The sequence below is a fragment of the Rousettus aegyptiacus genome, unplaced genomic scaffold (genome assembly GCF_014176215.1).
Source record: "Rousettus aegyptiacus isolate mRouAeg1 unplaced genomic scaffold, mRouAeg1.p scaffold_m13_p_15, whole genome shotgun sequence".
Classification (NCBI taxonomy): domain Eukaryota; kingdom Metazoa; phylum Chordata; class Mammalia; order Chiroptera; family Pteropodidae; genus Rousettus; species Rousettus aegyptiacus.
In genome coordinates this window covers 3,185,064-3,213,047 of record NW_023416290.1, presented here as the reverse complement: position 1 = coordinate 3,213,047, position 27,984 = coordinate 3,185,064, and the positions used below count along the sequence as shown (strand labels likewise).

Genomic DNA, 27,984 nt, shown 5'->3' with positions numbered 1-27,984 from the left:
CCTTCGTTGGTGCGTCCGCTCTCCAGCAAGGCCCTGGCCGATCCCACAAGGCCTCCGCCCGTCGGCCTCACACCTGCTGTCAAGGAGCTGCCCCTCCCCGGGCCTCCGAAACGCTGTCCCTCGCCAAACAGCTCTCCGAATGCCGAGCCCTAACAGGCTCCCTTCCGAAGCCTTGTCTTCGGCCAACGGCCTGACCTCGCGCACCTCCCTGTGTGGTGGTGACTCCTGTCTGGCACATCCCTCCGCTGACGGGCGCTAACCCGGGGCGCCGATGGCATCTGGGGTTGGGGGTACATCGTTTCATACAGGAGAGCTGACGGCTGCACATTTTACAACTCAGACCAAGCCAGGTGCCCGTCAATCAACGAACTACATCACACCAGCAGCAGAAAGGACAAAAAACATATGATCACAGCCACAGCCACAAGAGACGCAGAAAAGGCATTTGGCAAGATTCATGACCCTTCGTCATAAAAGCAATCAACAAACTGGGAACACGAGGGAACTTTCTAAGCCTGATAACACGCGCTGACAAAACCCGGGTAACATCTGCTTAGCGCTGAGACACCGAGTGGCGTCCCCCAAGATCCGAGACGACACAGGCTGTCTGCTCTCACCGCTGGTGCTCAAGGTCGTACCGGGAGCTGGAGCCGGAACACCTAGGCAGCAAAAGGGAATAAACGGCCTCCGCTGGGAAGTGAAAGAAAACAATCTCAACCTGCAGTTGGTACGATCCTGTGCGTAGAGCTAAGGAACTGACTACAGAACTATTAAACCTCCTAGGTGAGCTCGGCAGGTTCGCAGGATATAAGGTCGGTACACAAAGATTATCACGAAGCTATATAATGCCGATGCCTAAAATGAAGATGAAATTAAGAAGTTCCACTTACAATGGCATCAAAAAAGTTAACAGAAACGCAAAATGTATATTCCGGAAACTACATAATATTGTTGAAAGAAATTAAATCTAGTCTAAGGAAATGTGAAGACATCCCACATTCATGCATCAGAAGAATTAATGTTGCTAAAATGGCAATATTCCCCAGATCAATGTACAGATTTAACGTAATTCCTATCGAAATTTCACCTGACTTCTTTGCATAAATTTACGCGCTGACCCTAAAATTCACGTGGAGATTCAAGGGACACGTGATGACCAAAACAATCTGGAAAAAGAGGAGTATGTTGGAAGGTTCACATTTTCCGGTTTCAAAACCTACTACAAAGTTGCAGTAATCGGGATCTCGCGGTATGGACAGAGGGCAGTGGCTGTGGCGTGACTTATGTATTTGGCCTCGTCCCTCAGTCGCTGACACAGAGCTCCAAAGCCCCTTGAAATTGCCTCGGTCACGGGGCCATCCTTTGTTCTGACGAGGCACTTCTTGGACAGCGTAAGGAGAGAGGCTGGCCACCGGCAAGACCACGCTGTGACCTGAACCTCGGGGAGGTCCGGCCCCAGGGAGGGGAGAGGAAGTGGAGATGGAGTTAGCGATCAATCGCGCCTGCATGATAAAGCCTCCATCGAAACCCACGAAGCACAGGGTCTGAGGCGCTTCCCATCCGTCTGGCAGACTCGCAGAGGTGCGGGAGGGTGGCGAGGCTGGAGCGTGGACGCTCCCCACACCCCTTCCCCACGCCCCTTCCCCACGCCCCCCACTACGGACCTCTGTCGCTCACTATTCAGCTGCGTCCTTTCTGACAGACCAGTGGATGTCCACACGTGTCCCCTGAGCTCCGCGAGCCATCGTGTAAGTTATGAGAGCTGAGGAGGAGTTGTGGGAACCCTCGATTTACAAACTGACTGATCGGAAACCCAGGCTTGCAGTCGGGTGCCCTAGGCGGCAGTGGGGGCCGGGCAGCAGTGTTGCGGGATTGAGCCTCCGGGAGCTCCCCGGGACTTGTAGGATGCCCGGTCGGTGTCTGGAGACTTGGAGAATGGTTATGAGTAGGCAAGAACGGTGGGCTTTTTTCCTTGTACGTTGCCATAGCAAAATACCACAGACATCATGGCTGAAACACAGAAGTTATTTCCTCACAGTTCTGGGGGACAGAAGTCCAAACTCAAGGTGCCCTCGAGGTATTTGTGATGGAGCCTCTCTCCCTGGCTTGTAGCCAGCTACCTTCTGGCTTTGTCCTCACATGGCCTTTCCTAATGCGCCAGTGTGTGGGGTGGGGGGGAGGGAGGAGGAGGGGAGAGGGAGGGGTGAGAGAGAGAGCTCTCTGGCACCTCCGCTTATAAAAGCAGCAGTCCTATTGGATTAGGGCCCCTCCCCTATGACCTCATTCACCCTAATTGTCTTCTTAAGGCTCGGTCTCTGGGGCTGTGGGTGTGGGGTGGGGGAGTAAAGAAAGACCACCACTAATGGGTGAGAGCTGCCTTTTGGGTTGATGCTCTTAAGCTGATTGTTGCAAAGATTGCACAAGTACATAAATATACCAAAAACCACTGAATTGCATACTAAATGGGTGGGTTGCATGGTATGAGAATCTTATCTCAATAAAGCTGTTATTTTTAAAAAGCAAGGTTGGGGGGGATAGGGGAGGTAGGTGGGGTAAAAGGGCTCAAATATGTGGTGACCGCAAGAAATCTAACTATGGGCAGTGAACACACAATGCAATATACACACACACACACACACACACACACACACACACACACATATATATGCTTTACTGTTGAATTGTACACCTGAAACTTACTGGATTTCGTTAACCAAAGTCACCATAATAAAAACAAATAAACTGTAATCTTTTCAGTTAAAAAATAAATAAAATAAAAATAAAAGGGCTTGGATAATCTAAAAAAAAAAAAAGTAAAATGTATTCTTCTCGGAGGCCCGATTTAAATAGAAGCCTCCTCCCCCACCCACCCACACACAAAATGCACCTGGTTAAATATTTATAATCATGGGATATGGTTAAACATTAGTTGAGAAGCTCATTTATTATATCCCCATCCTCTCGTGTCAATTTCTTAAATGTATTTTCTGCTCATTTAGCAAACCTATCGTCAAAATGTAAAATTTCAGACACTTAAAGTAAATAAATAGATAGATAAGTAAATAAATAAATAACAAATCAAAGAATAATGCTCTATATAGTATATATAATATGATCCCATTTGTACACATTTTTACACATGAGTAACTGTGTATGTTGTAACACAGAGGAACATTTTCCGGAAAGTCAAAAAATTTAACACTATCACTGGGAAGGGAGAGAGTTTGGTGAATGAGTTAAGGAAAGAGGAATTTCGATTTCCATTTTATCCCATGCTGTTCACTTAAAACTTGTTCTACACCATGTAAAAGAAAATGTAAACTTTTTAAAAATTAAAATAATAAGGGCTTTGTACAGGAGCTAAAACCACACAGTACTGGCATAATAAAAAGTTAAACGGACGAATGAAACAAACATTAGTCAGATCAGACCCCTGCGCACAAAGGAATTCATATATGACAGCAGTTAATGCCAGCAGAAAAAAAATAAATAAACCCTTCCTCAACTTAGGCCAGAAATTACGGATGGAATGAAAAGCTATAGATAAACATTAGTAAATATACCCAATAGAAGTGTTAGAAAAACTACAAGAGATTACCTTCATACCTGAAGTGCTGACTTCTCTAATATACAAAACCCAAAAGTTACTAAAAGACTGGCAGACTGGGGTACATCCCAATTTAAACTGTGTCACGATAAAAAGGCAGCATAAATTAAAAGACGAGCGGTAGCCTGCAAGAAAATATTTCCAGCAGTTGGAAGTTTATGTACCTTGCATCACCAAGATAATAAAAATTCGACAGATGGTGTCTTCGAATCACAACATCGAAATTAAATTAGTCTTTAAATAAAATAACGGGTGGACCGAATTACAGGTTCCTTCTTCGAAAGTTATTGATGGGACTTAGCACGACTTGTGTAGACGTTAAATGCAGCTTTAGTCTTGGGAATGGCTTGTGTTTTTATTATCGCGGTCATCACTCCCTCTGCGGTGAGCAGCATAAACCAATGGTTATTATAATTATTTCAGCTAAAAAAAAAGCTAGGACAACTGGGTCTCGGAAAGCAGGCTGTCTTTAATTACCATATGCCTTACGACATAAAGACAGCATTCATGTGGTGTTTAATACAAAAAAAAAAATCTGCACCAAAGTAAACATTCGAGTTGGTTTTCTCTTCCTCTGCCCGCACAGCTTTGTGAATCTACCCGGCAAGGTACAAGATCATCACCAGGAGAAGTAAGATCAACACTGCCATTTCCCACTAAGAACAACAACAACAAAAAATTTAAACTAAGAGTTTTTTAAGGCAAAACTGCCACCCTTTCAAGGGCCCGGCAAAGGCCAGATGTGGCAGCAGCCCAAACGCACACAAAGTGACAAGACCCTTCTCTCTACGCTCGATGAAAGGCCACATTATTCGATTCGAAGGTCACGGTCACACCGACTGGGGATTTTGACTGAAGGTTTTCACAACGAGCTCTAAGAAAGGCCTAGGTTGACTCTGCCCGAACGCAGCCTCATCATCGAGTCCATGCTGCAAAACTAACAAACACAGGGCGTGAAAGCAGCCGACGCCCCAGACCAGCCGAAGGACACCCCGCCCCCCCCTTCCCAGAGACGCTGGGCCACGTGGAAGAGGAAATACAACTGAGTTGGCCCCTGAACTCCGCGCAGGGACTTCCTACTGGGACCGCGTTCTCAGCCCCAATGCCTGAAGTCGATTCCAAAGCCAAGCAAGCCCAGACGGAGCCAGGCTGCCTTTAGGACATCCACTCGCCTTTTGTCACCTGTCACCCGCGGGCAGCCTGCTTTAGGGACAGGGCCCGCTCGGACTTCTTCCTTTCCTCTATTTGTTTGGAATACTTCCAGGGGTTTCCAGCCGACTTCCTAGAGCTATGGCTAATAACTCACAATGAAAGGTTTTCGGTTTCTTTCAATCATCAGGAATCGTGTAATGAAGACGAAAGGAATTACGTTTGTCATTCTCTCTTCCTAGTTTCTTTTTTGCTTTGTTTTGTTTTTTCCTTTTCTAATTCCTCAGGGTGATTTCCTGTTTTTACTTTTCCTTTATTTTTAGCACTTATTCCTTAATGACAAAGTCATTTGAGCTGTGAGATACTCTCCTGAGTTCGGCTGTGCCCCTCTCCACACTAACATGAAGTTTTCTCCTTATCGATTTCTAGGCAGTTTGCTATTGCTCTTTTCATTCTTTGATCGGAGGTTTTATGAGAGTATGAGAGAGTGTTTCTTAGTAATCAAGTAGTAAGATGTTTCTAGAGCTTCTCCACAGACTCCGTGGCCTGACAATCATTTTACAAACGCACGAATATAACTATAAAATAAAATGAACTAAATGACAAAAAAAAAAAATGTCACAAAGTCTAATTTACTTATAAATTCAGAAGGCGCGTGTGACAGAATGAGCTCCTGGTTCCTCCTCGGGGAACCTCTAATATTCTCACTTTTACGTCCCCACAGGCGGTGGCAAAGCTACCAGACGGAAGGGGCCTGAGTCCCCGAGCTTCTGCTTACTAGGAAGGTGACAAGAATGCCACCCAGTCAAGGACACCGCATACTGGACCGTTAAATGAGAACCGAAATTTTATGACGCGAAACCACTGAAACTTTCAGGTTGCTGCAGAAGGTGTCCTGTGACCTGGAACCATCTGTGATCTCTAAACGCGCGCGCGCACACACACACACACACACACACACGTCGATATAGCACATAAAAATGTAAAGGTAAATACTGAGCCATTACCAACTGTGATCTCTCAGAATAGGGACCAGGAGATTAGGAAAGTCGATAAGGGCGCGTTCGCTTTTAACTTTATATTCCTCTGTGGCTGTTTTATATATATATATATATATATATATATATATATATATATATATATATTATTTTTTACATTTACTAAAAAGGGTTTCATGAAAATCAGACAGCTGCTGGAAATGTCGCAGGTTCGACAAATGGCCGGCTGTCGATAGTGCCACCGACTGCCCCACGTTATTCTGAAGGACAAGGTACCCAGCGGCTGGTCTCAGCCATACATCCCCTACGGCTACTCCAGGTGACACCCACCTGTACCTAACGGCATAGACTAGATGTGGACACGAGAGGCGTCTGTCCGGAGAGAGAGTTTGTGCAAAAAGGCAGTTCAGAACATAGCTGTAAACTCAGGAAAACAGGACTGCACGCCCGGCCCTACTGCTTACTAGGCGTGCGAGATTCTGCAGCTGAAGCTCTCTGAACCTGAAGTTCCCCCTCAACAAAAATTGGAATAATAGAAATCTACCTCATATGGTTGCCGGGAGGGTCAGGGTTACACCTTTCTCTGTTTAACCCTACACGGTACACGGTAAATGTTCCAGAATTGATTACTAAAATTACAATGACTATTGCTCGTGAGTCAGGGTCCTGTGGGCAAATTTATCCGTCAACCAACTCTCCCTCCTCGACGCCGGTGGCCACAGAGACGCGTGCGTCTTGGGCGGACAGGACGCCATGGCGGGGTGGGCGAGGTGCCAGGAAGCGAGGGAACTTGCGAGGCATGAAGTTCGCTAACGACAGGATGTGAGCGGAGACTTCCTCCTGCTCTTCTCTGCCACTCCCCACTGATTCAGAGAAACTAGCACCGGTCTGCTTAACTAACTCGAGGGAGCGCGCCCTCACGGGGTCCGAGTACCACGCAAGGGAGTCCCCTGGCAATGGGACCGGTGATGGGCTAGAGGAAAAGAAGAGGCGAAGAGAACCTGGCGATCAGTGACCTTTAGTGATGAGTGACCGGGGGCGCCATGCTCCTTTGAGTTCCTAGTTCATAATTCTCAGATTCTAGCACTTCGAACAGCCATAACGCCCTTTGACGCTGATGAGAAAAGGAAGGTTGGTTTGTTCATAACCTGTGACTTCCAAGAATAGATTATAGACGGCGGGTCCAAGGGAGAGAGTGGCAGGGCCACACAGGGGTCCCACGGCGAGGCGGCTGAGCCATCCTGGAAGCAGGTTTTGGTCCACTCAGCTTTCAAGTGACTAGGCCTGAATCGTCATCTCGACTGCAATCTCAGGAGAGGGCCCAGAGCGGGCCACCCAGATAAACGGCTCCGCGGCTCCTGACTCGTTCCTGTCATAATAAATGTTCGTCGTTTTAAGCCACTAAGTTTTGGGGGAATTCGTTCCACACCAACAGGGACCAATACAGCTACCCAATCCGGCAACAGAGACACGAGAGGCCTGAGGACCCTCGACGAAGGTGTAGGAGGACTGGACGCCCGCGGGGTAGTACTTCCCCCTGGAGGCAAACTCACGCGGGACACAGAACTACTAAGAGATGCCACAGAAAGGACGCGGGCATGGTGACCGAACGTCACTGTGACCACGAGATCCAGCGAATGTCAACGTGAAGTCCTCCGTAGCCTAGATGTACACACTGCTAGCGTCAAAAAGAGCCACAACCGAATAGTCGATAAACTGACTCAAACCTGCCCAAACCTTCCTCCGTAGACCTGTGGACCCAACTCATAATTTTGGTAGCAAAAAGGGGTCGTCCAGGACCTCTGCCCGAACCTTTCCATTTCCAGCTCCCACCTTCGCAGACAGACTGGCTCACTCCCCTGGCCAGCGGCCGACTCCTCTGTACCTCGACCGACCACCCGTCCCAGGGCCCTCTCTCCACCTGCCGCAGGAAGGGTTCCGATGCGCCCCGGTGAGGAGGAAGCCTTGCCTGAGGCTGAGCAGCCCTGAGTCCTGAGGCCTGTGTCGCAAACGCACACACGCGCACGATTCAGAATGAAACCTGGAATTTCAGAAAACGATGCCCGGCATTACGGCGTGAGAGCTGCCATTGGTGGAGCCGTTTTAAACGGATGGAGCCACAGCCCACACCCCGGAGGGACCACCCTGCCCGTCCTGCTTCGGCTGGGCCAGGCCTCTGGACTGGGCCGCCCGGCACTGTCATTCAAACCACTGTCGCAAAGCCAGCAGGCAAGACGACGCCCTGCCCACTAGGGCTGATGACGGCTGGCCCTCTCTGAAGACACAACGGTCACCAGCCACTGTAGCTGAGGAGTAGCTCAGCTCGTCAGCGCCACCAGGAATTTCTTTCGCCTGTTCATGGAATTATTTCCTTTCGTCTTCTCGCAAAAACCCCTGTCTTCGCCCTGTGTCGGGGACACTGTTTGGGTTTCTGCCTGGATCTGTGCTGCCCTGACTGTAATTCTTTGATCCCAAATAAACGCTTTTTGCCTCTTGCTTTGGCTTTTTAATTTTAGGTTAACGACAACATGCAAGACATTTGCCATCATTCTGCTGTACTTTGTATTAAAAAAAAAAAAAAAAAAAAGCTGGTCAGAATCCACCACCCAATAATGGGCCCCAACACGCAATTTGAAAACTAAAGCCTAAGACAGACTCAGAGGCTCCCAGTTAAAGACAACCACGAAAAAGAAAAGTCAATGAATGGCCCTCAGCGCCAACCCTGTGTAAATGCTTAGTTTCCACATCCATAAAACGCAATTAACACCTCGGCTTCCCCCTAATCAAGCAGGTCCTCCAGCAGCTTCTATTCAAATGCAGGTAATTAATTACCCAGGTCCTACAACTCCTCCTGCTCTATGGGGAAAATCCACAAACAGCCTCTAACCTGCCCCTCATCACACTAACTAGTCTGGCTCAGAGGCAAATTTTCAATCTTGTCAAAAAAAAATTTTTAAAGGAAGTAGGAAGGCAGCAAACTAAAACATCAGCAAAACACTGAATCTGCTTGCATAGAGACCAGTTAAAACACATTTTCGTACTTCCACAAAATGAGCCATTTGTTACAGTTGAAAAGTAAAATCAATCTATAGGGACAGAAAGATTGGCGGCTGTCTGCAGATGGCATTGTCACGCCTTCAAATAGGCACAGGGCTGAGGGGACCACTGCTCTGTGAGTTAACTAAAAGTCCTTGAGTTGTGCCCTTCAGACAAGTGAATTTTGAGGTAAATTAGATGGTAATTATTTATTGCAAATTACCCCTCCATAAAGCTGATTTTTTTAAGATGTATCCAAATGCGTTAGCTAAGGGAAAACACCTGAGAAGATGCGTGTTATTTAAGACGGTCGCAGTGCAGAAGAACGTGTCCGCTTCGTTTCCCGTTGGGTTTTTTACATAGTTACGCATGTTACCTGCATGGACATGGCTGGAGGGACGTCCAGGAGCTCGACCGGGCAGCTGTCCCTGGGAACGGCGTCGCGGGTGCCGGTCTGAGTTAACTGTGCCCCCTGTACTGCCTGAACGTGCATTGCTTTTCATAAGCCGGAGAAGTCCTCAGAAGGGAGGATGTGCGCGGGAGCCCGAGCTGAGGACAGCTCCGCTCACACTGTCCTCGGGAGGAGGGGCCCGTCCGGACAGTCACCATTTCGATGAATCTCAGTGGAAGACTGTGTTAACGGGTGACTGTCTTTGACAATAAGAAAGCAAAAGTGACCGAATCCTCGACCTGACACCTTATTGCATAAAACCCAAGAGGAAGGGCACTTGCACGCCCTCCGAGGAGAGAGATGTGGGTGCACGAGCTTCAGGGGTTCCTCGCTCCTGCAGCTGCAGGAGCAAAACTCAGGTGGCTTCGGCTTGGCCGCTGCGGATCGGGAAAGGCCTTCGATGCTTCTGCACCAGTCCCGGGGCAGGTGCAGCTCGAGAACGGAAAACACACTTCTCGCGAACATTTACCAGAAATAAAAAGAGGACAGAAACGAAAAAACTGAAAACGAGCCCCAAGGGGGGGTTGCCCGGGGCTGGGCCTCTCTCCTGGGTTTCTGTTAGGCTGGGCACCTAGCTCAAGGACACAGACACTCTGGAAATCAAGAACTGTGGCTCACCACCTGCCTCTCTCCCCGACTTCCCCAAAGCGCAGCCATTTTTGCCCCTAACCAAGTCACCACTCTGTCGTCACATGGCTTCCTGATTCAGAAGGCCGAGGTAACCAGAATGCGGACCACGAACTACCAGCTTCCCAGTCCCTCTGACCTGCTCCCGGGACCGTCTGTGGCTCCTCCCACCAGATCCTGACCTGCTCGTGGCAGGTCTTCCTCCTCCCAGACACCCCGACAACGTCCACCCTCACTGCCACCTCTTGTCACAAGACCCTCTTGCCAACCAAGCCTGCCTGTACCACACCAGCCCCTACAGAGGTCCCCCGCCCCCCCGGGCTGCTGCCCTGGCCCCTGGAGTATCACCCCCAACACCGCAGCCCCTACCGCCACCTCGCCTACCTGGGCTACGAGGCTCACTTCACCTGCGCTTCTGACATTCAGACACCTGCACGTACCGGAGGCCTGCCGTGCCAGACACGCGCGGGGAGCAGGGGACAACGGGGTCTCGCAGACGCTGAGAACCGCGCTGTTTGCTTTTCTGATACGGCAGCAGCCGGGCTGCGTGCAGTGAGCTAGGATGCACATGCCATAAATCCGCCACGGTATAGAGCACCGTCCGGTACTTCCTGCTAGAGTCAGCGCTGTGAAACCAACACCACTGTCTACCGCTGTCTAATTTTAGAACATTTCTTTGCCCCAAAAAGAAACCCCATACTCGTCAGCCTCTAGGATCGTGGTTTTAGGGGGGAAAAAAAATCCAGAATTGCAAAGTTTTAGGACATTTGAAATTATAAAACACTCATGTCCTCCAAAGGCTGTACAGTCTGTGATTTAGATTAATCGTTAATAATTCCCTTAATACTGACCCACTGCTGGGCGAATGCAACCCAAAGGGCAGGGCTAAGGCTCTGCCTTAGGGAAAATTCAACGCGCCGTAAAATTGAGAGCAGGAAAGTGAGGAGCTGTGTGGCTCTGGACGGTGCCGGGGCTGACAGAACGAGCTCGAACGTGGTGGCTTCTTCTGTCCTCCCGAGCTGCTGGGTCAGTACCAGGGGCATTTACACACAGGGCGCCTGAGGTTCAGGGCAGCCTGCCTGACCCACGGTCCCCCAGGCAGGTCCCCAGCCCAGCTCTCCTGTCTCTTGGTCTTTTTCTTAGACCCACGAGCAGGCCCTGTGTCCCCCCCACCCCCTGCAATTTCTCATCTGACGGGAAAGGAAAAGAAGCCTACTTCCGCCCTCCGGGCGAGACAAGCCTTGCCGAACGCCAGGCCCTGGGATGTTTTTGGCGCTGGCCCAGCCGTGACAGGCTGACACTGGCTCCGCAGCCCACGCAAACGGTCTCTTTGTTTCCTGGTGCGATCGAGAGCCCTCTCTAGAGCCCAAGTGCCAGGCTCCCCTGGGGTCACTCCCAGAGTGTCTGGGGAACCCCTGGGACGAGGAGAAGTCCCTGTGCCCGCCCACGGGGGTGGGAAGATGGGCAAGAGTTATTTAGCAGCTTAATTAAAACGCAGTCCAGTTCTAATTATGTCCCGGTTTCTCCAGGAGGACATCATCCTCGCTCAGCCATCCAGGGCTGCCGATAGCCTGACCGGCGGTGCACGGGCTCTGCCTGCGAGCTGGGGAAACGGCTGGCTTTTTCTAGCTTTTTCCAGGAACAGTTTAGCTCTTTTCTCCGAGGTGATGTAGTATTGAGTGGGTGTGCTCATTAGTCGCTAAGCCTTTAATGGCCTGAAAGAGATTAACGAATTTCTGGAAAGCAATCCGTCAGCGGGAATGATGGCTCAGGCTTCCCTGTGGCCACTCAAGGCACCTCAGTGCAAGACACCCGAAGGCTGCCGCCCACGTGGACATGCACACACGCACGCACATGCACACACACACGCACGCGCGCCCGCAACCCCAGCACGGACGCTGCTCGCACACGGATCGGCCATAGACAGCTCGCCTCCCCTGAAGATGCGCTGGGCTCCCCGCACAGAACGCCCTGCTCCTTCCTCCTCCGTCCAGCCCCAGGGGTCACTCTCACCGGGCGGCTGCGTCTCCCGCTGCAGCGAAGGCGCACGAGCCCGGATCCCGCACCCGCCGCATCCCGCACCCACCGCAGGCAGACACCAGGCCCCTGTCCTCACTGCCAGCGCCAGGCAGTCAAACCGCGCCTGTGTACAAAACCGACGAGGAAGTGACCGGACCCCTGTTAGGGGTGGAGTGGTCCCCGAGCATGAAGTCTCGGTGGACGGTGGACAAGCCTGCTCTCCAGTCAGAAACCGCTTTTGGAAAATGGGGAGAGTCAGAGAAAGCAGGGGAGGAAAAGGCACAGTAAGATTTGTCCTGGGCAAGACTCGACCTTCTCCCACCAATGACGAAGGCGGCCTTGGAGGGGCTACCTGAGATCAATTCACAAGTTCCTGAGAAGCACCTGGAGGCTGGCCTTCGCCTGTCCCCTTCCGGCCCCTCAGGAGCAGCTGTGCCCCAAACCGGGAGGCCTGAGCCCTGACACGAGGACTAATTAAGTCACTTCTACTTGCCTTCTCGCTACACGTCCCCAAAGACACCCCAGGATTGGGGAGACGGCCCTCCAGTTCACCGCAGACCTGCACACAGCCCCAACGAAGAGCTTGGCTCCTTTGGAAAGTACATTTTCTCTTTGATCGAAACTCGTTAAAAACTTAGCAAGAGGCCCCCCCACAAGCACGCTCCAGGCTAATTACAGGTAGTGTCACCCCAGGTAACTTACTGCAGCCGACTCCTAGGCCGTGACCCCCCGCCTGATGCATCCTCCTCAGGGGCCGGAGCCGCGGATTCGGTTCTCAAGTGTCATGGTTAGCACTATGTCCACCACTTGAAAAGCAACCGACTGATCAATCAACTAGAAATTACCGTTTCTAGAACTTACAGGTATCACACGACCGTGCTCTGGGGACTAAAGATGTATAAACAGTAAGAAACCTACTCAAGGTTGGATAGATCCATTTTCGACATGAAATACATTTGCTAAATGTTTATGCAGATTCTGGTACACGTGACTGTACGAGTGAGGTACCAAAGCTGACAAAAAGAAGCAAAACGCTTCTCGAAAAATGTTATTTATGCTCTCGTGATGTTCGTGAAACGCGGAGATTGAATTTTTAAACAATCGCAAAAGCCACATTATTTCAATCCATAGGGTGAAGTCCACGCAAGAGATTCCAACATTGAAATTATATATGACAAATTTCGTAATCAGCTTTTAGAAAAAGAAACATTCGGGGAGCAGTCAGAACCGACCAGCCAAGGCGTTCATGTGTCTTCAAGGGGAAGTAATCCCTGTCAGGCAAATGGATATTGCGATATTTTGTTCTTTTATGTAGGATGAAGACTCTCATGCTAATATTACGAATAACTAGTAAATCAACTACATCTTAATTTTACCAACATACAAGGCTAGGATTTTGCGATAGAAAGCCAATTTTGATTAAAATAATACACTACTTAAAAAAAAAATTATAGAACGGTTCAAAAGGGTAGACATTACAACGTGGGGGCCCCTAAAGGAACTGGTCAATGCCCGTGAGAACCAGCAGGGCTCTTTGAGCTGACTGAGGTTAAATGACCTTCCGCTCCTGCTCCTGCCCCCCCCCCCCCGCTCCCGCCAGTCCGAAGGTCCTGCGGAGTGGCCTGGCCACACAGTGGGGACCAGGCCCTGCTCCTCCTCCACGGCGACTGGGAGGAGCGCAGAGCCAGCGCCCGTTAAATGCTTCTTAGGCTTCGCGGGGCCGAGGTCGTCCTGGGGAAGCTCGGGAGACGCACGCACGACTCAGAGCCCACCGCTCTCCTGTCAGACCCGATGGCATAAACCCAGAGAGGGCTGGGCAGCTGCTGGCCTGTCCCTTTTACACGGCATTCGGAGCCCATTGTAACCAAGCCCAAGGGTTTTCATTTTCGTTAGGCCATCTCAAGCCCCTCCCCACCGCATCTGGTAGATTGTAACAGAAAAACAAAATCTAAGAGAACTGTATCAGTTTAAACCCTAATCAGCCCCTAGATCTTGCTCTTTTGAGTAGAATTCAAGGTCATGAGTTGCTCTGTGGGTTTTTAATTTGTTTCCACACACCACGTGAGACAGTTACTCATTTTGACTTAGTTCTGGAGGGGCCCCCAACGTACGCAGGAAGCTCTGGTGTTAAAATGAGCACAAATTTTATTATCGTGTATTAGGGTATTTTCACGCCCCAACGCAGAAGCGCAAAAGGAGGTAATAAGAATTCGGATTTCCTGATGACAAACGGGGTTTCTCTGCTTTAACTGCAGATTCTCCCGAGAAGCTCGAGGACACAGTAGTGATTTGAGCCAGGCCCGTGGCCAGAAATGAGGAACGTATGCACAGATTTTGATGGCGAGTGATCTTCGCACGGCTGTCACCATAGAAGTCAGTTTGGGTGCTCGGAGAAGCAGCCAGACCGCCGGGCGGCGGCCAAGGTGCAGGAGCTGCCACTGCTTCTTAGGGGGACCTGGTCCAGCGCCTGGCACACGGCAGGTGCCTGGAGTGGGACCGAGGGACTCTCAGAATCCTGGGAACTGGCCCCCTTGGGGGCGGGCACACTGCGGGACCAGCCCGCCCCCCGAGGCCACTCTTAGACAGGAGCGCTGGCAAACTCGCAGAGAGGAAGACACACACCGGATCCTTTGGTCAAGGACGATGACAGCTTCCTCTACATAGTGGGCCGACCCCAGACTAGACCAACATTTTCACTTGTCTGAGGCAAAAGGAGAAAAAAAAATGTTTTTTTTTTTCCTTAAAAGCAATGCCCTTTACTCTGAGATAATATCCTTTCTTATTTATTTATTTTTTTTTGTGGGGGGAGGGGGTTGTTAAAAAATCTCATTCGTTTTTTTAAATGTTAGCTTTTCATGGGTGGTTTTAATGACTTGGCTAAACAAGGAAACAACAGCCTCCGGGATTTTAATCTTACCCATTAGGCAATGCAAACGATTAGGGAGGGCGGCCCTGGTCGGAGCACTCACTGCACCCTGCCTGGCCCTGCCCAGCTCACCTCGGGGACCCAGAGCCAGGGCAGGCAGGGAAGAGGACTAACCGGTTTAGAGGGCGGGAGGAAGCCTCACAGAAGGCTGCGGCGCCATAAACCCAGGGTCTGACATGAGGGAAGAGAGTCCAGACTGGAGACATCTGAGGAGGAGGACTCGGGAAAAGACACCTGGAACCATATCCCCCAGCGAACTTAGCGGGTGAGCGAGGCGTTCCCGAGGGCGATTCTCACCACGCGAGTGCACAGCGAGGGGAAAAGGCCGCGAGCGTCGCCGTCCTGGGAAGTCTGCAGAAAGGGCAACGCCCGGGCAGCCGCCCGCCGTGTCCGGGTGGCGCTTGCGAAGGGCCCGGGCAGCAGGTCCTTACGCTCTTCCCGGCATCTCCGGGCGAGCCCCAGGTTGGGAGGAGGCGCAGGGCGGGGTGCCGGGGCGGCCCACGTTGTCAAGGGGCGGGGCGACATTATGGATGAGAAAAACCCGAGAGAGAGAAGAAGACATGTGCTCAGCGGTTTCACTTCTCGATCCGGCCCCAGACCCGGGGGCCTGCCCGGGGCAGCGAGGAGCAGCAATGTTCCGGCCAGCGCGCGTGTGTGTCGGTTCAAAAAAGTACCGTGAAGACCTAAAACGCACATGAACCGAAGTTAAACGAAGGGATGGTGCTACTCTGGAACACTATGCAGCCGTGAAAAAGAATGGCATGAAAGCTCAGAAAGCTCACCGTGACACAGAGCTCACGAAAAACGCAGGAGCGTTTGCTTTTCTCAAGATGGGCGCGCGCGCGCGCGCACACACACACACACACACTAATTGTATGAGTGTTCCCAAAGTGCAGTACTGAGCTAGCGTCACCTGGGAACTTGGTAAAAACGCAGCTTCTCGGGCCTCCCCAGACCTGCGGAGTCAGCAGCGCGGGCCTCACCACAGGCGTCTGAACGAGCCTCGGAGGCCAGGGCCAGCCGGACTCCCGTATCCGGATGCCTACGAAAAGGCCTGGCGGGGGCTCGGAGCCACTGTCTTCACTCTTTTCTGAGCGAGTGCTGTCCTCCATACCCTTCCGCCCCTTCTCTCTGACAAGGAGCCCGCCTTCATTCTTCTCCCCCGTAACTTTTTTAGATGCTCCGGGTGCGAGTCGGGGCCTGAGCAATGGGCAACCGGCGGCCGTGCTGGAGGAAAGCTCAGGGGAGGGACGGCGATCGGGACAGCCCGGCGGAAGCTGCCCCCGCGCTGCCCGCGGAGCTCGGCCGGTCCCACCGGTGTCTGCCATGGGCAGCGCGCACGACAAACGGTCAACTCACAGGGCCGACGGCGAGCTGCCAGCGGGTCGGAAGCACATTGTTGAAGCTTCGCGAAGTCTTTTGTTTCCCTGCTTTGCTGACCCCACGGCACTGCGCACAGCGAGGCCGACGTGCTCCCAGCCCCCATTTGCTGGGACGGCTCCGCAGGCGACAAGAAAGGGAGCTCTGACACCTAAGTCACAAGTCGTCCTGAGGACGTCCAGCTACTAGCCCTCGAGGGCCTGACCTCCTCCCTTCAGGGCAGCAGGGCCTGGACACACACACACACACACACACACACACACACACAGTGTGCTTTATTTCCCAATGACTTCATAGTCAGGAGTAAGATGACAATACCATTCCTGACCAGATAAACACACCAGTGTCGGCAGGAATCCACTTGAAACTCAGGTGCACAAAAACCTGTACGTCTAATAATAAGATTAGCCAGACTTAATTTTCGGTTGAGAGAGGGCGAGGAGAGGTACCACCTTACTAACCTCCACACTACTGCTGCCAGTCCTGTTCCACACCGGGGATCACGAGAAGCGGTATTTCGTAAAGAATTACACGTGTTCCACTTTTAAGCCGATCGGTGTCAAAAGTACATGGTCCCTACACAATTTTAAAAGCCAACATCTGAGACGGCCTAGATAGTCTTATCTCCGCTCTGTGATAAATAATCAAATAAAAGCACCGTTCTCTATTAAAAGGACTCGGCAAATTTCACTTTAGAGAAAAAGCTGAATAAAAGGACACTCTCAATCCCGGGCTTGGGGACATCGGCCACTCCAATTTCAAGCTTTATTCTCCCAGACACCGAGAGGTCATCACAGCTCCCCTGGCCCCTGACACGCTGAAGCCCCACGCGGGAGGTCACAGCGGGGAGCCAAGCAGCAGCTGTGTGCGGTCCAGCGCTCTGGGCCTGGCTTCCCCACGGTACGGAGAAAAAGCATCGCTATTTTAAACCTGAAAGAAGCCGGCTCAGTTCTTTTCTCGTCTCCTTTTAACAAGGCCGAGTTTTCGGTTATATCCATTTAGGAAGCTTCGGGTCTTTACCCAGGGAGGCTGAAGCAAAAAGTGCTATCACAGCCTCGCAGAACAGAAATATCCAATTAAATATGTATATATATCTGCCACAACATCAAGAGTAGTAAAGAAAAATACCCTTTACCTCTAAAGAGAACAGACTTAAAACCTGAGCGGAGGGCATGTGGCGTAAGCTTCATTACGAGATCATTTCGCACTATACCTATTGTACTGGAGCTATTCCTAAACGAGTCAGGAAAAATTAAATTAAAGGCAGGACCCAGGACACACTGCCTTTGTGTTACTGTGTCGGAGGCGGCCTCGGCAGTCACTGATGTGTGGTTTACGACGTGAGCAAGACCCACGCCTCTCCACTACCCAGCCATGCAACCCCTGGGCCCCGCCTTCAAGGCACCACGGAGAACTGACCCCTTTGAACGCCCAGGAATGGCTGGAGAGAGGACGCAGACTGGACCTGCCTCTACCTCCCCCGCAGCCCCCACCTCAGGACCAGGTCAATCCGGAACCTCTTTTTCCTCGCGTTTAGGAATAGTTGCAGTACGATAGATATGGTACAAAATGATCTTGTAATGAAGCTTACACCACATGCTCCCCACCCTGAGCGCCCCCCCCCCCCCGGGCTCAGAGGTAGACAGCTGCCCCGCGGAGGAGGACAGGCCGTGTCCTCTGGGAAGGCCGGCCTCCCACAGCCTCTGACACAGTCACGTGGGCCGGGGTAGGGCCACCCAAGGCAGCTGAGGCTCCAAGATCAGGTCTGAAAGGCTGCGGTGAAAACACCCTTCCCACACCCTCCCCAAACGCCCACAACGACAGGACGACTCAGCATCCCAAGGGCGACTGGCAGACCCAGCTTCGAGGACGCGCCTCGGGCCGTTTCTCTTTCATCAGTGTGTGACCTGAGGGCGTGGACAGTCCACTCGGGAGACTGCCCTCTGGAATGAAAACTACTTCTCAAGAGAACCAGAGAATATGGGACAAATCCGGACACTGCGCAAGTCCATTCCACGGCCCAGACACTCCGGGACCCCAGCGAGCCCTTGCGTGTGCCGTGAGAAGTCACCTGCCAGTTTGGGGAAAGGAAGAAATCACAGCATTACTCTGGTTTGGCTCAAACGCCACCTCTGGGCTTTGAAACGCTTCTCACATCGCCCGAGGCGGGGGCGTCTGTCCTGACAACAGTAAGTGCTCACTGTCTGCGAGGCTCACACGCGAAAGCGAATGAATGATCGCTTATGGAATCGAGTTCCTCGGAGGTCAAACTTTAGACGTTACTATTAAAATACGTTTTGCTCTGAAACGTCTGCACTAGAGCCAGCGACACACACCACGGGCACAGCAAAGCCACTGGCTCACTCCCCCGGCCTCTTTCTTCCCTCATTTTACACACACACACACACACACACACACACACACACACACACGTCAAACATGCACAGGCAACTCTCCACCACTGACCCCGAAAGTCCTTGTAAAACCCTACTGGCTTCTGGAAAGAGCAGTTGGGCCTTTTGCATTCTCCCCATTTACCATTCCCACAGGCCCAAACCCACGAATCCACAGGAACTGCCCCCCAACACCCGCACCCGATCCACAGAGCTCGAGCCTCTCAGCGCTACCCACCTCGGGCCCTCATCGCCGAAGCCGGCATCCACCTTCTCCAGCCGCGCCTGTGAGCCCGGGGGCGGGCATCGTGCCCTGTCTGTCTCTGCATGAAACGTTTAATCCGAACTGAGTTCTCATTTTACGGAAACATCTAATATTCAGTTTCAGAATCAGTATCTACTGAGCACCAGCACCAGTCATGGGTTTTTACTTAATTCTCACAAACATCTGAGGCATCATTAGCCTCAAAGAGGTTGAGCGACTTATATCATAACCAGAAAACGATGAAGCCAAATTTAGAACTCGGACATAACCCCAAGCCCGGCCTTCTCTGCCCTGACCGTCTGTAATCAGTTCTCAAGGGCAGACACGCGGCCTCGTTCAGGTGTTGACACGCACCTCGCAGCTCCCGTGCTGCGCCGGCTACCCCAGCCTGCCGCTCCCGAAACGGTACCTTTGAAAGGAAAAGGGAGATTGTGCATGCCTCTTCCAGACATTTTTACACGGCATGCTACGATCGTTTAAACGGTTTAGTAGATGGAAACGAACAGACAGATGCGTAGACAGACAGACAGATGTGTACAGGAATGTGGAGTCTGGCCCCAGCAGCATCCTAAGCCAGTCGAGGAGAAATCTGTCAGTCTGTGAACGGAGCTGGCCGATTCACGGCGAAGCCAGCCAAGGGGAGGCTGGTCGAGAGCCGCGCCTCGCGCTTTTTATCGAAATAAAGATGGATGAAAGATTTAAATGTAAAAATATGAAACCATAGCTACACAAACTCAGAGTGAGGATGGCATTTCTAGGAATGAGTCAAAGCTGGAAGCTAAAAATAAAGACCCATCAATTAGTATTTCTGCTTGGGGAAAAAAACAATTATTGTAAAGCCGAAAAAGTAACAATAAAGTAGGAAAAAATATGTTAGCAATTCATATACCGTGGACGGAGAGCTACGTCCTACAAATCAAGAGGAAAAAGACTAACACGATAGGAACATGGGCCAAGCACATGAAGAGACACTTCACGGAAAATGGAACACAGACCTTAGGCGTATCAAGAGAAGCACAGCACCCGCATTCTAAGAAAAGTCTGCAATGAGACGAATGCCGAGAAACCCCCGTCCCCGGATGAGCTGAGCAGGGACGCGACCGCGTGACCACGCCCTGGCCGCCGGGCGCGGGAGACAGATGGACAGGAGAGAGCGTCCTCGATTGATTAGGATGGACGTGCCGGGAGGGGAGGGCACGAGGCCATGAGGCGCGGAGGCACGCTGGGCCGTTGAGGTCGACGCGCCATTCTGAACAAAGAGGAAGGGTTCAGGGGTCTGGATTTCGAAGGAGGAGCAGACAGCTCACCGGGAGACAAGAAGGCGCGCGCGTGCGGGGAACAAGTGCTCGCCGGGCCGCCCGGACTCCATGGGACGCGGATGGACGCCCAGCACAGGCTCCGCTGGATCCTCCCTTTCTGCCACGATCGGTTTTTATTATGGAGCCGAGGGGACGCTCCCTTCCTCTAAGCAGGTGTTGCTACCTGAATTCCTTCAGGCAGGTGAGGGGGGGAGGGTCAAAGGTTCTTTCTGAGTCTTTTGTTTCTGAATAACCAGTTTCAGATCGACATCCCAAAAGGCATGTTTTGGGGTAGCAAAACTTTGGTTCCCCCTAAGTAACATAGTATATCTACAAACAGACGTCTACGAACAGCCTTTAAAAATGAGGCAGCTCCACATAACACGTCGAGTGACCTCTACGACATACCCGGTATTTAAGTGAAGGAAGTTAAGGTGCCGAACCATTTATGCCGGTTTATATAAGACAGCCACACAAATATATATATATATATATGCATATTTAAATATAAGCGTATGCACGGCTACCTACACGGACGCTCTCTGGATGGAGAGGGAAGACACTGGTGACGATGGTGGCACTGCCACCAAGGGACACAGGCCAAGAGACGGGGATGGCCCTGGGACGTACACGCTGCCACCTGAGAGTCATTTTGAATTGCGTCATGTGCATCGAGTACTTGGCCACACTAGTCAGAACGATGCTGGAGCAGTATGTTTTAACAGTACACTGAGTTGGTTTTTTTAAGTCAAATTACACTATGAAATAGTCAATAAGAGATTATCTTGTGATTTGTTAAAAAGTTTAGATAAATGGATAGGGGCAAACCAATATGCCAATAGCAATTTTTCAGGGTAGGATTGTAGGTGATTTTTTTTTTCTCCATCTATATTTTTTAGTTTCTCTAAGACAAACGACTTCCTCAGCTACCGAAAAGTATTTTTAACTCAAACGTGTTTTTTTAACTTCTACTAAATGTTAAATCCCTTGATCCCTTGGACATTTTCCAATAAAAACACACTGCTAAGATTATAGTTTCTGTACAGCTGGTACCCACCAGTTTAAATAAAGTTTGGGAGAGTCTCAAAGAGTTAACTGATAACTCTTACAACGGTTGTCAATTAAAACAGAAACGATTAACCCCAAAAGGAAAATCGAACCATCTTAGCCTACGAGAGAAGAATGAACAGCACCAAAGTTCATGGCATTTGGGCGTTTTCTGTTTTGAGCCATGAGCGTATTTCTTTGAGCTGTGTGCACGGATTATTCTGTCTCGAGATCTTGCTAAACACTCACAACCCCTCCTACTGCTCAGCTGTCCCCTGGGGACGAGGCAGGCTGCGGAACAAAAAATAAATGTAGGAAGTGAATGTGCACTACCAGAGACAACAGCCTTGCAGAGAAAGCGGCACTCGACCAAAGACGGCAGGAGCCAGGGTGGCCACGCAGGCTCGCCCTTGGAGACGTGAGCAGCCCCTCCGAACCGCCATCCGCTCATGTCTGCACCTGTTTTTCTTCTAAGTAAGTGGCATCTCACATTTCCGACACTTCTGAGGCATGGCGACAATGCTAACATCATGGTGACATATGACGTCACCGTTGCTTACCGCCGTCCCCTCTCTCCTGAAGCCTTTCCTCTCCCTTTTAAAATAAAGTCTTGATATATATATATATTTTTTTTAATACAAACATAGATAAACTACGTAGCGACTGGCTGACGGTCACTTCAACGTAACGGCGCTAAAGTGCAGGTTCTCGCTGTAACACAAGACAGTTCCCGAGTATAAACACGCACTCAGCCCCATAAAAGGTAGTCAGAGGCTCTTCACGCAGTCAGCTCGGGGCACTGTAGGGGTGCGGGGCTGGGCTTACCACACTCACACTCCTGAGCAGAACCAGCAGTTTAAGGTCTATTTAAAACCACCTGACATTGACCGAGCTCTCAATACCACCCAAGTACTGCCAAGTCGGGGCGCAGGAGAAGGTGGGGGAAAACGGCAGAATCCGAGTCTGATATTGCGGGTATCACAATGTGTCATTGAAAATACAAGGAAAACTGTTCATTTCCAAACTTTATGGCTGTTAAAAAAAAAAAAAAAACGGGTAGCAAAGGATAGATTTTGACAACTTTACATAAGAAACAAAGTACAAGGAGACATTTTCAGTAGAGAAATGCATTTAAGATGAGGCAGGTCACTTAATTCTACATCTAGAGTTTTTCTAAAGAACAGACAAATGCAAGAAACTGCGCACATAGTAAATAAAACGTAAGTTAAACAAATCCTAAAATGTTCTGCTTTGGCTGTTAAACTGCAAAAATCACAATTCAAGAGATAAGCACAGAGTTTTATAAACCTTATTTCGGCCAACCTCGTTTGCTAGCAAACACGGGGGTTTACAGCGCCAGGTCCCTCCCTCACCTGAAGCCAGGTGTCTGTCTCACAGAGTCACTGGACACCGAGCCACCACTGCACTGGTTCATAACAGCACATGTAACTCACCCTCCACCCCAGCGCGAACCGATCAGCAACTCTCTCCACCTACCTGCCCGGTCCTGCTTCTTTAAAACACAGAGGGAAAAAAAAAAAAAAAAAAAAAAAAAAAAGGCAGGAGGAAGCGGGAAGCAAGAGGCCGGCTTCCTGGAGGGTCACCTAGGGTTCCCACAGCTGGAAGGTGCCCCTGGGCGCTTGCTTTCCCATCAGAGACAGTCAACAAACATTTCTGAGAGCCTACTAGATGCCAAGGGAACAAAAAATGAAAAGGCCAAAGAAAGGGCCAATGAAAAGGCAACCGAAAGTATAAGACCAGGCCACGTGGCCGCCACCCAGCATTGCCCCGCAGGGAGCCCGCGGACCTGCCCAGCGCAGGTGGTTCACCTTTCACTCTGAGCTCAGGCTCAGACTCCCCACTTGAAGAGGACGGAGGCCCCTTGCCCTCAAGGGACGACAACTGAAAACAAGAATTCACATGACACACTAATCTCTTGACCCGAGAAAATATATGGAAATTAGAGACAGAAAAAGAATCCTCTTATACATCGAAGAATTTATAAATTATATCTTAGACACACGCGCAAACCAGTCCTACGAAAACCACACAAAGTGCATCAGGCAACTGGACTCCTGCAGTGGCACTACTGACTGTGACTCTTACCGGCCAAGCCGGAACCCGAGATCTGATAAAACGAGCCACTCCGCTTGCCTAAGTCAGACGCGGCTGTGGAACCTACTTTGACAAGCACCAAACATGGTTATTCTAAACACATCATTCTGTTACCTATGGCAGTGGGAGACATGTACGAACACGCATGTTCACACGTCTGACACCCCGTTGCCCCCTTAAAAACCAGACAGAAGAATGCCAGCTTACATGGTGGCCCTAGATCTTTTCCTAAGGGTGCATGTAAGACCTGTGACCAGCTTTCCAACTCGAACGCTTGAATGCCTACTACGTGCAAATCGCCACGTTACCCAATTGCGAACAAAGACAAAGCACACGTTTCTAAGCGCCACAAGTTTAAAAGGTAGACAACACGTGCACACGTGTACATACGCGTACATAATGCATTACATACGCATATATGTGAAATGCATTTTACATGTTGCATGTAAGTGCTCATACCTTAGCGGCGAGGTTCATGTGAGGGGCGGGGAGAAAGGAAGGGTTCCACTTTACAACTTCTCAAAAGTAAAATACAAACTTCTATATGTGGAATCTGGTTGCATTTGCATGGCAATCATATGCATTATGGTAAACACTGATGGGTAATAAGCAAAAAAAGAGAAACTGTCGTGTTAGGATTCGAAACAGCAGTAATTCCTACGTCTGCTTTGTAAAATTTACCTGATCCTTCCCTTCTGTATTTCTTTCAGCATTTATGGACGTTTCTAAGGGCGTGCCCGGTCCACCCGGTACAGGGCCGGACCATTGCCGGCCAAGGTCTCCAGGACGGAGCAGCACTGAAATCCGAAGACCCCCGACCCTACAACCGCCACCCCTCTCTTAAACAAGGAGCCGCTGGAGGCACTTGCACCTGACTATTTTCAGAAACGAGCACCCACAGCTAGGGCGGTTCGACCGAGGGTTTCGTGCGGTGGGTTTCACCTTGACCGGTAACAGGAGGCCGTCACTATGAAAAGCCGCCTTCCCCCAAGTAAACCCCCAGGCACCACTCCGCAATCCGGGGACACCTGGCACGTTACACACCTGCGTCCGAAACCGCCGCCGTGGCATCGAACGCCACGGAAAATCCCAACCGGGCTGCTGGGCAGAAAGTCTTGCTACGGGACGGCGGGGACGCGGTCCCGTCTCGGGGGGCGACGCGGCCCCGCGCTCCTGCCTCGGTGGCCAGCGGCGACAAGCGGCAGCTGCGCGGCGCCCCCCGCCCCCCCCCCCCGGCGCTGCGCGCCCCCGGAGCGCGTGGCCGTCCGCGGCCCCGGCCGGTCGCCGCCTCCCGGCGCCGCCTCCCTGTCCCCGGCCCCGCGGCCGCAGGCGCCGCTCCCCGCCGCCGGGCCCCCCAGGAAGCGCGGGGGGCGCCGGGGCGGCGGCGACGCCGAGGGGACGCCGCGCACCTGCTCGCGCTCACCTGGCTCGCCGCGGTCCATGTCGCCCGCCCGCCGCTCCGCGTCCTCGGCGCGGCGATGCTCGCAGCCCGTCCCCGCCCGGATCGCGCGCCGGCGGCTCCGCGCCGAGTCCCCGCCCCGGAGGCGCCACCCACCACCTGACCGCGACCGGTGCGCCAGCCGCGGGGCGGGCCCGGCCGCGAGGGGGCGGGCGGCGAGCACGTGCGCCGCCCCGCGGGCGCCCGGGGACCGGGGGCGGCGGGGGGCGCTCGCGTGCCGCCCTCCGGCCACTGCTGCCGCCGAGCTTCCCGAGGCGGCCCCGCTGCCCAGCTCCGCCCCGCGATGCCCAGCTCGGTCCCCCGGTGCCCAGCTCCGCCCCCCGCTTCCTGCTCCGCCCTCCGATGCCCAGCTCGGTCCCCGCTGCCCAGCTCCGCCCCCGGTGCCCTGCTCAGTCCCCAGGGCCCAGCTCCGCCCCCCGCTGCCCGGCTCCGCCCCCGCTGCCCAGCTCCGTCTCCCGCTCCCTGCTCCGCCCCCCGTGCCATGCTCAGTCCCCAGGGCCCAGCTCCGCCCCCCGCTCCCTGCTCCGCCCCCCGTGCCATGCTCAGTCCCCAGTGCCCAGCTCCGCCCCCTGATGCCCAGCTCCGTCCCTGCTGCCCAGCTCCGCCCCCCTTCCCCCCCCCCCCCGCTCCCTGCTCCGCTCCCCCCATGCGTGCTCGGTCCCCAGTACCCTGCTCGGTCCCCGGTGCCCTGCCCCGCTCTTGGTGCCCTGCCCCGCCCTTGGTGCCCGGCTCCGCCCCCGCCAGCACCTGGTCTGCTGCACCGCCGACCAGAAAACCCTGGAAGGTTGCTTAGAAATGCCTCTTCCTCCGTTCCGGAACCCGGCTGCCGAATAACACTGTGCGAAATCTTCAACAGCTAGTTCAGGAATGAGCAAAGCGTCGAAAACTGCACAGAAGCTCCCCACATTCTATGTGCGCCTGTCTTTTCACACAAACCGCCTTTCTTTTTGTGTTTAGGTGACAAATGAGGAAGATGTTCATGCCATAAGAACTGCTCTGAGTTGCAGGATTAAACAGAGCACTCAGAAATGAATTAAATGAAATGTTTGAAGTGAATCGAATGAACCAAAGGACAGAATTATCTATCAGCTGGAATCTGCTGAAAATGTACTTTGAGGCTTCGTGTCCTTTGACCTACTCACAGTTTGAAATTCCTGTAATACCACTTTTAATTACTAGCTTTAGCGCTCTGCTTTCAAAGTGTGCTCTGCAGTTACTCATCTCCCACGAAGTCACTCTGAGTCCACAGTTCTAAGGTGGCACCTCGATTTCAAAAGCCATCTGAGTCTGAGTGATGCAACTTTCTCTCTGCCACGTGGAGACTCCGCCTGGACCTTCAGCCAGCAGTGCCTACCTGTGCTCCGGGAGCCCTAGGCTTTCACTAATGTGTTTTAGTCATCCATGGCGCGTCATGCGAAGTGCACCTCCCCCCACGGGAGACCCCTCCTCGTGAGTCACTCAGGCCTGGCACTCATCTCTCAGGCCAACCGGCTACAGCTATAGGTCCCACTAGGTTACAACCAAGCAGCTTGTAAGCACCAGGCGGTCAAGGACCATCTGGGTCATCTAGTCATCCCTTTTCTTAGTCCATGCATTTAAAACATTATAAGTTTAGTTTACAAGTCTGCATTTTAAAATTATGTATGTTGTACCTGCTAACAATCTAGTGTTTGTAACAAAGATTTGCAATAATATGCATTTTTAAACTTACTTGTTAAAGCTAACAGTAGATTTGAGCATTGGCAGGAAATTCTATAATGCAAAGAATTTTGGCTAGCGCTGCTCAGATCTATTGTATAGCGGTAACACCTGGACAGATGATCTCTCAACAAGGACTAACTTGTGGACAAATAGCCCTTGAAAATAAGCATTGTTTAGAAATGTTATTTATTCTCTTTATAGCCTCCCTGGCAGCTGGGGACGGCTCTCTCACGCATTAATGAACAATAAGATATGAGCGAAGTTTGCTAGTTGGAACCTCCAGGAAATCGCTTAAAAAGAAGACAGGCTTGGCGACATTATGGTGCCCTTTGCCCTTCCCCCTCCTGCCTAGAAGGCCAGCAGCCATCTTGCAAGCATGAGGAAGAAAGCCAAGCCAAGGATGGAGAAAGCCAGAGAGCCTCTGGGACTTCAGGGACATCCCAGAGCCGCTTCTTACAGGGGGAAATAAACGCCTGACATTTTTCAGCTGCTCTGTGGAGTTGACCTCCTCTTACCTGGGGTCAAGTGCAATCCTGACTGATACCACCCGCCCTTTAAAAGCTCCCTCCCGGGACAGTGTGGGCACAGGTGGGTTCACGCAGTCCTGGCCATCAGGCAAATGTAACCTAATGTTTTCCCTGTGAGGTTAAATAAACTCCGTTCACGCATTAAATAACCCAAGACAGGATATTTCCACAAAAGCCTGTGTCTTCCCTCTAGGTTTGCTTTTTCTCCTGACAAACAGAAATTGCACACGCAGCTCACACGGTTCCTTCTGAAATGAATGGAGCCGACGCCCTCGCCCTCCAGGGACTTGCTGGAGGATGGCTAACACCTGCACAGAGCACCTGGGCGCGCTCGGCAGGGCCGCCCTGCCAAGGCTGGGCAGACGCGAGGGGCACCAGAGCCACTCTGTAGTGTTCCTGCTGTTGACGGTGCTATAAAATTTTTTTTTAAGTTTCTTTTTTCAAATACCCGTTTATTGGTGAAACATCTACAAGGAAATTCCCCCAAAGCAGATGAACTGAAGGAAACGAAACTATGGACGAGGAGCGAGAAATGCAAGCTATAACTCGCAAGGGACCACTTCTACACTCCGTCCTCATCGTCCCCACGCCCTCCGCGGACAGGCAGCGGAAACCGCGCCAAGCGTGTGGGTGGCGGACGCACCCTGCGGGCCCTTGGTCGGGGGGCCCGGGCTTTCCGTCCCGGCTCCGTCCCTTCGCCTGGGGTTCTGCGCCACATCGCAGAGGCCTGTGCGTGGAAAGCCTTTGCCACGTCTCCCGACTCTGTCCGTCCAGCCACCCGTGGCCACGCCTCAGCTGAGGGTTACTCTCAAAAGCCCCATCCTGGGAAAAAGGCCAAGGGCACCGGAAACAGGCCAGGGCGGATTAGGCAGGAGACTGCGGAGCCGCAGGCACCCGGTGCCAGGTCTAAAAAGGAACGAGCGGGCGTGTCCACTTGGCGCCAAGGAGAGGTGCGGGCAGGGGCGGGGCCAGGGCCCCGCACAGGT

At 51.9% G+C, this 27,984-nt stretch overlaps 1 protein-coding gene across 5 annotated transcripts in view; it reads right to left on the bottom strand.

Annotated features, from left to right (window-relative positions):
* The window catches only part of TPD52 (tumor protein D52), a 173,551-nt gene that overhangs the window by 25,909 nt on the left and 119,658 nt on the right, over positions 1 to 27,984 (bottom strand). The window contains exon 1 of one of the 5 annotated variants that reach the window (XM_016151477.2): positions 24,735 to 25,086. The exons of 2 other annotated variants lie outside the window; for them this stretch is intronic. In XM_016151477.2, the coding sequence (XP_016006963.1) occupies positions 24,735 to 24,753 (19 nt within the window). In that variant the 5' untranslated portion in view covers positions 24,754 to 25,086. Of the gene's footprint in view, positions 1 to 9,166; positions 10,140 to 10,308; positions 10,680 to 24,734; positions 25,087 to 27,984 lie in introns of those variants that run through there. 2 more of the 5 variants (XM_016151472.2, XM_016151473.2) reach the window with 2 other exon arrangements.